The 10,375-nt window shown below is 47.2% G+C and overlaps 1 protein-coding gene across 1 annotated transcript in view; it reads left to right on the top strand.

Moving 5' to 3' along the window:
* Positions 1–693: 693 nt before the first annotated feature.
* Positions 694–10,375, top strand: part of LOC104461760 (transcription factor 4-like) — a 23,263-nt gene continuing 13,581 nt past the window's right edge. Inside the window, 6 exon segments of the mRNA XM_010073457.1 lie at positions 694–730; positions 1,427–1,494; positions 2,791–2,869; positions 5,460–5,536; positions 7,597–7,720; positions 7,723–7,793. Coding sequence (XP_010071759.1) covers positions 694–730; positions 1,427–1,494; positions 2,791–2,869; positions 5,460–5,536; positions 7,597–7,720; positions 7,723–7,793 — 456 coding nt within the window.

Raw genomic sequence — 10,375 nt, 5'->3', positions numbered from 1 at the left:
GTCTTTCTACATCTTGATGCCTAATTTCAAACTGAGATCACAAATAAGCTGTCTTTGGCAGATGAGCACATTTTCAAGTACACAATAATAGAAGTTTAACTAAGAAAAGGGGGGAAAAAGGAGTCAGCAAAGATTTACTGTACAAGTTCATCCAACATCCCCTGGGACACCCATAGACCTTGAAGCCTTTCCAGCAGAGGATGCTGTAGGAGAAATGTTGAAACGTCCGAGTTCTACAGTCAGGTTAAATGTAAAGAGGCTGCATTTCTTAAATTTGATAACATATGTGTTGTACATGAGGAATAGAAGGAAAATGCTGGTTTGTGCCATTCCTTGAGTTTTCTCTGCTGAAGCAGCTGGTAGGAATGTCAGGCTCAGGCAGGCTGGAGGATCAATAACCTCCAATAACCAGGATACCTCTGACCACAGAGATGCGGTAACTGCTCAGCAAGTAAGGCAGGATGAAAGGGGCGAGGGATGGAAAAGCTAAACAGAGACAGGGAATGAAATAAATGCTTTCAGGGTGGGGAGGCTGGAGGAGGTGTGAATGTGTAACTGTGTAACGGTGGGCTGAAACTTGGAGCAGGCTCTTTAATATGACTTTTTAATGATCAAAAAAGTTCGTGTTCTTGTGCTTTGTGGTACAAACATGGGCAGTTTGGTCCCTGAGTCCTTTACCCATCCCGTAGGCTCATGGTGTGGAGCCTGCGGAGGGTCTTGGTGGGGGACGGTGAGAGTCATGATCACTGGTTTGTACATGGACATACAGATGCTCAAACTGGTGGGATGTTTCACCCTGATCTTTCTTTCCTTTGGTTTCTCCTGCAAAGAAGTTTTCAACCCCATCACCTGAGCGTGAGAAACTGCTGGCTTGCTACACCATGATTCTTCTTCCCTAAACTTCTTAAATAAAAGCTGCAACCCCATCACCTGAGAGACGGTGAAAAATAATTTCATTAAATGCTCACAAGATGTTCCAGCAAAGTCAGAAGGAACACTTGGGAAAACGTCCTTATGAAATTCTATGAAATCTTTAAAACATGCATTGGAAAAGTGTACAAAGGACCGGGGTCACCGGGTGAATGAGGAGAAAACAAAATCCCTTCCCCAGCTTGCCTAGTTGTGTGCTTGCGTGTTTTCCAGATCTTTGAGCATCTTCTACTGTTAGAAGCTTTTCATGTAGAAAAAGTAAAGCCTTATGGCCAACTGTTATCAAATATATTTTTTTATAAGCTTGACATGCTGGGTTTTTTTTTTCTGCAAAAATGGAGCATGAATGTGTTTGATATCTACCTCAGCAAACAAATTAATGGTAATTAATGATTAGTTTTATGTAATTAGCATTAAATTATGAGTAAGTGGACCAGGAATAGTAATCTGTGTTGTCTTACTGTCTGTTTTTACATGGAATCTTTTTGTTTTTCAGCAAACAGAGGAAGCGGGGCGGCAGGCAGCTCGCAGACTGGTGATGCGCTGGGGAAAGCCCTTGCCTCTGTAAGGAAATATTTACTTTGGAATACACATTTACCGTTTTGAAAGTGTGAACTTGAATCAGAATGGGACGCCTGGAGTTTAACGAAGATGAACAAACAGCACACGGGAGAGATGAGGTCACCCGCATGGGGTTACTGCCAACCGAAATATTGAACCAGCAGGGCAAAACGGCATTGAAAAAGTTTTAGACTTAATTTTATGGTAGAATAGAAAGAGGGGAAGCTTTGTCCCAGTGCCATTGACTGGAGCCGTGTCTGTTGGTCCATCACCCACCGCGTTTCCTCGGGCGAGGGAGGGCTGCACAGAACCCAGCCGCAGGATGACTTCTGCGCTACCGACCCACCCGCAAAATAGGATTCCTTTTGAATTTGCCGGTCGATTTTGTCTTTTTCATGGCAGTTCCCACCTATTCAGTGACTGTGGTTGCTGTTAAGGTCAGCAGCCACCACCTCTTACCGCGGTAGCTGGGGCACGGCAGTTTTTCCGTCTCGAAGCAGGTGGAAACGCTGCTGTGCCCCATCTATCACTGCGGTACCGGTTGGCACGGGCTGGCTTTTAATACGGACCACTAGAGTTATTTTCTGGGCAGAGTGGGTTCCATTGAGTTCTCATGAGAGTTAATTTTTTTTTTTTTTTGCATATTCTACAATGCTTCATTGAAAAAAAAACACAAAAAAGACGAAAAGTCAGACTCTTAGTTTGCCTGAAATAACCGATACAGTACAGAATCCACTTTGAAGTGGTGCCCTGACAAATGGCACAGATGACGAGCGGGGACGCCGCGGGGCGGTGACACCTCGCCCGGCCCCGGGGGGGGTACGCGGGAGCTTTCTCTCCAGAGCAGCAGATGAGTAGAGTTGGGAGTTTGCTGCTGCGGATTCCCCGCCGTGCCAGAGTTTAATGTGCTCTGCTCCCTTTGCTTTATTTTTGGCCGTTAAGGGATTTCAGCAGAACGAAAAAGCAATTTTCAGGCGTGCTTTAAGGCCTCGTTCAATGACTCTCATTCGTAAAGTAGTCTATGCGATGAAAATGTGTCTACCTACCGTAGCAGATCCGTGTGACAATCCGAAAGCATCACTTAATTGGCTAGTGTCTGTTCCCATCAAAAGGGGTCTGTTGTCTAGCTTCCTGCATCTAATACAGTTTTGTCTTTATAAAAAATATCAATATTTGAATAAGAGGCTTTTTTTAACCTGTCCTGCTTTCATTTAAATGAACTGAATGCATAAGAACTCCATATTTCTTTCTGCATCAGTTTGTGATGGCTTTAGATTAATTCTGTATCATCTTTTAAAGATCTATTCTCCAGATCACACCAACAACAGCTTTTCATCAAATCCTTCAACTCCTGTTGGTTCTCCCCCTTCTCTCTCAGGTATTGTTGTTACAATTCTATTTTACTGAACGTTTCAGCATTATTTTTTTGGTAGGAGATGCCTAAATGAGCTCCTGTGGTACCAGGTGTGCCATGTGCATCCAGCCGGTCCCCGTGCAGCACGTGCAGGTGGCCGCCGCTCCCTCGGAGATGAGCAGAGAGGTGGCCCACACGCTGTGTTCCCAGTGCAGAGAGAAGGTCCTTGCAGCTCCCAGGCGGGTGCATTTGCAGAAAAGCAGTGTTTTGATGGATGCATTTGCAGAAAAAACGTGTTTTTATGGATGCATTTGCAGAAAAGCAGTTTTTGTTTTTGTGCATTCCTATTGCGGTGCCTTGCAGTGCCCTCGGGGTCTGCAGGAGGACTCCTGCCCTGTGCAGGACCATGTCCCCATGCAAGGACACCCAAGCCCTCGTGGCAGCCTCGCTCCAGGGTGGCCGTGCCAGGTCCATCTCCTTGGACGTTCCTCCTGGGGCTCAAGCAGAAGCCTGTTTGATCCGTAAAATGTATTTCCAGCCAAACTGAGCCCCTGTGAATCCAGTTGATTCATTTTATACTTTATTATAATTATTTATAATAACTATTTTAACTAGAGCCACTTTACCAATAAAAGCCTAAGCTGAAGTGATCCAGAGGCCCAGGGTAGTTCTCATGAGCATCAACTGCTTTAAACATCTGTCTGAGCATAATTCCCATTTCTTAAACCTTGAGATGTTCCAGATAGAGCGTTAGGCTTCTCCTCCCACGCAGCACACACCAACGCCTTGGGGATGGGCTCCTGGCTCCCCTCCCCTTTGGGAAGAGGTCTGTATCACACAGAACCAATGAGCCCGCTCTCCTCTTCTTTGTGCATGAGCCCTGGGCCCTGGTAACCTCATCGGGAATCCCAAATGGCAGCTGATGCCGCTGGGATTCCATGGCAGTGCCTGCGGAGGTGAGCTCCATCCCTCCTCTTCAAGGGACATAGGTGGAAGGAGCTCCCGAAATGATGCCCCAGCCTTGGGAACAGAGCCCTTGCAGGTCTCTGCAGTGACAAAACTCTTTGGGAAGAAAGGGTGGAGAAAAGCTTGGGCTAGCTGGCAGGACCCGCAGGATGAGGTCCAGGGGGACACCAGGTCTACCTCCATCTTGCTCCCCTGCTATGACGGAGCATGGAACAGCACAGGGACATCCAGGCAACAAATGTCTCCACAGAGCCACCCCTAGCAGGGGATGGGGACAGAGGGTCCTGTCCTTGGGGGGGTCCCCATACCCCAGAAAATGACTTTGTACCAAGCCGGAGAGGAAAATCCTGTGGTGGTTTGGGCTGCATGGCTTTCTGCAGGCTCTGCTGGGTAAATAGGGAGAACGGAGTGTCAAAATAAATAAAAATAAGGAGTGTAAGCATTTAAATAAGAAGTTAAAGTGAAATAAATAAGGTGAAAATGTTTAGCGTGCAAGATGCTTTCCCTCAAGGATATCAATGGCTAGTTAAAAATTATTTCAAAAGTAAAGATTGCTGCTCATTGCTCCATTCAGGGCTGTAGCAAAACCTGAGCTAAAAGCTCCATGTGGACCAGAAAAGGGAAGAGTTAAGTTTTAATTAGAACTGACATAATTTTGACTTTTGGAGAAAAAAAAAAAAAAATCGTAACTGTGAGAGCCTAAAAAATAATTGCCATGAGTTCCACCCTGGCCTGTCTCAGTCCAAGTATATGCCACTCAATCTAGACATTGAGATTAACATCCTAATATTTCCATCTCAAATTCTTAACCCCACTTTATGAGATCATTCGGAAGATCACCCATTCAAAAGAACATTATAAATTTGTGCAATATATATAAAAGCTGTCAGGAAAATATCTGAAAAAACCCTTTACCCCTCCCCCCCCCCCCCCCCCCGTTTGCTTCGCCTCTTTCACAGGAGCAAATTTTTCCTTAGAAAATGCTGCTGGAGACCAGGAGCCCTTTTCTCCATGCAGCAGCAGGAACAGATGTAGAGCAGCAGATACAAACCAGAAGGTTTTCAGTCGGACCCTTGGTGCTCTCACCAGGGCCAAACCAAATAATCTGCCCAAAGAGAGCACAAACCTTATCAGCCTCTACGTGAATGGTGTGTGCAGTGCTACTACTGACTGCTTTTTTTTAATTTTTTTTTTAAGATTTTGTAAATTTGATGGTGGAATGACGTAATCAGTGGCACTGAGCGTGTCCTGAAGCAAGGTTAGGAGAAGGGGCTGCTCCGTGTGGGGCTGGCACGGGGGTCCCACGCCCCCAGCACCCCACGGCAGCACCGCTTCTCCTTCCACCACTGACACGTTTCCTTCTCACGGAGCCTCTCGGAGCGCCGGCTGCTGAATGAATGCAGCCCTCTATACGGAGGAGCAGCCTGGGGGAACTTTGTGGCCTGCATCTACGTGCTCTGCTACAAAATACCTCATTTTTTTTAATTTTTTTTTTTTTTTCATCCGTGTGTATTTTGGAATTTCTCCATATGTCTGCTCTATAGTCTATCTGGAATACGGCATTTACATGTCTACAAAACTGTCCAAAAAAGTTTGAAAGACATTTTTGTTTGCACAGTTCTAATGGTAATTCCAATTTTACTATTAGCAGGCACAGCTGTTTGGTCTAGAAATGGAGGTCAAGCGTCATCATCTCCCAATTATGAAGGTCCCTTACACTCTTTGGTATGTTTTGTCTGGTGACCTCCTCTGCCTCAGTATTTTACTTGCTGTTCTTTCCATTTCTCATCCATTCTTCTCACACAGGTTTTCATTTCGTTAGTTGACCTCTGTATGCCCTCGGACTTGATTTTTCCCAACTCAAAATTCCTATCATGGGCGCCCCGTCCTCTAGCTACGTGATGCGGGTTGAGATGCTCCTGGTCAGGGTCTCCTGTCGGATAGGGGATGCAGTGTTGAAATATAATGAAGAGTGGAATGAGGACTGCAAAAAAAAGGGGAGGATGAGCAGGCAGATGGAAGAGATGGAAGAGGAAACAGGAGTAGGAAGCCATGGTGGCGGTCATGCAGGACGGAGCATCCATTGGTCCCATGGACCATGGCTGGTGCGGCAGTGATGCTCAGGAGCCCCCTCCCCGGGAAAAGCCAGCAGCTGAGCTTGCCAGGCTGAGCTGGTCCTAAACGCTTGTGTGTCAGGGGGTTAAAGGGTGTCGGTAAGATCTGATACCTTTCCGAAGGGAAAGATGAAGTAAGAGTTGGCCAAAAGCATGTTGGGACTGAGAAGGGCCGTAGACTGTCCCATATCCCCTGTCTTGCTCTTCTCCATTGGTTGTTGGTCTTGGTTGGCATTCTAGAGGGTTTTACTAATCAGTGTGAATTTTGGGTGTAAAATAAATAGTGCTGGAACTTAAAAGGTTCATTAAAGAAAAAAAGCAATCAGGTAATTCCCGACGACCCAGTGTTTAACCTCCAGGTCCGAGGCGATACAGCCGTCCTGTTGGCTTTGTTAGAAGCTTGCTGGAGTCAGGAATTAGCATGGACTGGTTTTTCTGCCCTGATGCAGAAATGCTTCCCCTGATTGACTGTGACATTTTCTGGGCTCTCTGTCTTCTGGAGGTTTTTCACTTGCTTTGGTTTGTGAAGAGCGATGGGTTGGTTAAGAGATTTGCTGCAGAGATCCATAAGCTACGTCTAATTATTTCTGCAGCTCCAGTTCCCCAGTTCTCAGGGGCTGTCCTGTTGAGCTTCCCAATTCCTTATTTTATTAACGAGCAAAGACTTCAGGTGCCCAGGGTTGTGCTGGGGATAGCTGAGGGCAGCAGCGGGGCTGGGGTGACCAGCACGGGGGGTGCAGGGGGTCTCTGGGGGCTCCACAGTGGGTTGTTCTGGAGCATGGCACACAGATACAGGTCCCAGTCTGTGCAAGAGGTGGGCTGAAGCCTCGAGGTTGTCGTTTTCCCCCCTCCAAGCCTTGGGGGGCTATTTTTTGGCTTAGCAGGAGCATGGTGAACTGGGGGAAGGGGTGGTTGGGGCTCTTGAGGCTCTCCCTGGGGCTGGGGATGAGGATGGAGAAGTGGGAGGCAAGGGCTTATCCTTCTTGGCTGCTTGGTTGTAGGGACCCCAATGGGGGGGTCAGAGCAGCCCTGCACCTCGGGACCACCCCAGCTGCTGGTTGTTGCCGCATTGCTCCCCAGCTGTAAGGTGCTCAAATAGGGAAGAGTATCTTTTTTTTCAGTGATAAAAAGTGATTTGAGGATGTGTACCTGTAGGGAATAAATCTACTTAGCAGCAAGGGGCTGGAGGAGATGGTAGTTTCTCTCTTTGTGTGTGATCCTGGCATTAGATGGGGGGAGGAAAAAAAGCCCAGTTGAAGTCAGAGCTATATTTGTTTCTTTACTTCTACTTCTTTTTAATTTTTATTATTTTTTTTTTTAAGTATCACTAAAACTTTTCAAAGACATAGAGGGCAACGTATGTACTGTAATGATTATGTTCATGAGGAATCATTGAACCTGTTTTGCCCATGAAAATCAAAGCTGTACTCGTGTTAACCATGCTCTCTCCTTCCCCGCAACGCTACTCTAAACGTGGCCCTAGGCAAACAAAACCACTCCTTGCAAAAAAAAAAAAAAAAAATCCAGAACCAACAAAAAAGCCACCCAGGGGTTGAGAAGGAAGGACTGGCTGTCAGTGACCGTGCCCCCACGCGCCCCACACACACCGGTGGCAGCAGCCCTACGCTCCTGCTGATGCTCTTCCCACTTTTATTTCCCGCACTCCAACAGCAAAGCCGCATCGAGGACCGCCTGGAGAGACTGGACGATGCCATCCACGTGCTACGCAACCATGCAGTGGGACCTGCCACCGCCATGCCCGGGGGTCACGCCGCCATGCATGGCTTGATAGGGACGTCGGAGCCATGGCCGGGCTGGGCTCCGGCTACGGCACCGGGCTGCTCTCTGCCAACCGGCACTCACTCATGGTAAGCCAAGGGGAAAATCCAACCGACTTCAAGAGCTTGGGGATGGGAAGGAAGGGGTGGATGGGTGTAAGGGTCTGCAAGGGTTTGCAGCATCTTGGAGGTGATATGGATGGATGTGTGTGTGTTCATGGATGGGGTGATGGTCCTGTTCTGTTGCGCGTCGTGCCCATCTGGCATGGCTCTTCTTGCTGGTACCAAGCTGCTTGGCTTGGCATCCAGCCCCATTAACCATCCCTTCAATGACGCTCGGGCTGGCTGAGCGCATGGGTCACCAGCAGGCATGGTGGTGGGTGGATGGGGCACAACAGCCCCACAGCTGTGGGACAGGCAGATGCCAGCATAGCAGCAGCGAGGTTGGGATCTCCTATGCCTTTCCTGGGCTGGTTGGCATGGATGCACATCAGGGACCAGATGCACATCCCCAGTTTTTGCTGCTTGCACAGAGGTGCAGATTGTGGGGGTGTGCACATGCGTGGCAGGGGGCACGAGGGGGTATGAACCCCTTGGGTTCATTTATTCTTTCTTTTCCAGGCCAGGTGAACATAAATTTACTGCCCCTGCCCAGGTCCTGAAATACTTTCTTTTGCTTTCAAGAAGGTGTCGGTAGCGTTGCGTTTCACGCGGGACCCGCCGCTTGCTTGGGGAGCTGGGTGCAGGTTTTAGGGTCAGAAGTGGTTTTGGTGTCCAGGGCTGGGGGAGGTTGAAGGAATGAGAGTTGATGCTGTGCTTAAGGTTGGGGGGAGAAGGTTAGAGTTTGAGCTGTATATGCTCGCTGCAGCGGGTGTTCCACCCTGGGTTACTTGACCCTTTTCCAATGGGAAGTAGACATTCTCAAACAGAAAATAGCTGGAGCACAGCAGCCCAGCTCTGCAGACCCTCCTTGGGCTCACGAGCTCATGCACGTGTTGCTGAGCCCCCCGATCATCGCTGCTGCCCGGGTACGTGGTGTGTCACCAAAGCCTGGGGGACCAGGTCTGTAATTCGCCGTGCATGCACCACTTAGATCTCTGGGACAGACATCTTGCTCTTTGCAAAGGAAATATTTTGCAGTTGCAAAGGAAAAGCATGTCTCTTCCATCTTTTTCTTTTTAATATGTCAGAAAAAATATAAGGAAAACCATCTGACACAACGCGTGTGGGTCTGCAGAAGTCTTAAAGTCCCTGAGCAGAAGTTAACAAAAAAAAAACAAAAACAAAAAACAGTCCTGTAGGAGCTGGGAAATGACAATTCTTGACAGGGAAGGGGTAAAGTTGTGCACGTGCAGAGCCGAACTAGTGCAACCTTCAGTGGGATTAAAAGGCATCCGCCTTTCTACTTCCAAATTTCGCTCCAGAAATAGAGTTGCTTATTCACACATGGAACGGAGGAAGGGAACGAGGAATTATCTGGCAGTGTTTTCAGATGGTTCAAGCTATTTGGGTTAATTAAGACAGGGAGGGGGAAATATGTGTCAAGAGAAAGGGACCTGACAGATCCGTGGCCAGTCGGGTGCAGCGCGGCGCTGGGAAGGACTAGGCTTGATCCCCGGCTCATCCCACACGCTAAGGGCACAGCAGGGCAGATTAGACAAAGGAATTTCAATTAGCCATATACATATAGGGAGGAGAGCATGTGCCTCCATTGGAGGCGCATGGAAATTTCTCCTCAGCGGGCTAGAATCTGGAAAAACAAGACCAACAACCTGTTGAAATGAAAAGAGAAAAATATGAGAAAGGACACCAAAACTCATGGAGTGGCAGAATATGCCTGGGGTATATATTCATGTGTGTATATATATATATACATATATATATGTATATACCTTCCCTGGAGCTGTCTCTGTTTTGGTTTTCCTCTTTCCCAAAAGTCCACTGGAATGAGGAGGAGTTTGGGGACAAACAGCGGGAATGGTGGCAAGCACGGGAGGGTTTTCATGTGAAGGGAGGTTGAACAGATTGTGGCGATTGTGTTTAGGAAAGAGATGAATAAGAGGAGACATAATAGAGGTACGTGGAATAATGGGCAGCATAGAGAAGGTAAATCTCGCTCTCCTATTCATCCTGCCTTATAATTAAAGAACAAGGGGACATTCAAGTGAACCTGATGAAAAAAAATACTTTTTATTCGACGCACAATGACCTGTGAAGTTCATTGCTCCAAGATGTAATCAAGGCCAAATGTTCAGAAGCATTCCAAATAGGATTAGACATCATATGGAAAATCCAAACATTTAGAAGTTGATTTGACAGGGTTCAGACAGGATTCCTCCTTTTTTTTTTTTTTTTTTTTTTTTTTGCAAGGGAAGAAAAAAGAAAGAAAGAAAGAAGGAAAGAAAGAAAGAAAAACTTTGATGTCTGAGTGTGAGGCAACTGCTCAGGGAAGGAAGGAGCTTCTTCTGATGTCCAATTATTTAATAATTACTGCATTCCCTGGTCTGGTGGGCGCCGGGGATGCCCATCCTTGACCAACCAGTTCTCCTCTTCAGACTTGGCCACATATGGTGCCCTCAGCTAAATATTTGCCCATAGTTTCTGTTCCTTCAAGTTATTAAAATGTAACATCAGTTGTTGGAATTAGGCACCTGAGAAAGGAAAATCAGGAG

This window comes from Pterocles gutturalis, unplaced genomic scaffold (assembly GCF_000699245.1).
Source record: "Pterocles gutturalis isolate BGI_N339 unplaced genomic scaffold, ASM69924v1 scaffold16987, whole genome shotgun sequence".
NCBI lineage: Eukaryota > Metazoa > Chordata > Aves > Pterocliformes > Pteroclidae > Pterocles > Pterocles gutturalis.
Note: the sequence above shows the minus strand (reverse complement) of the source record. Positions and strands in the feature narration are given on the sequence as shown.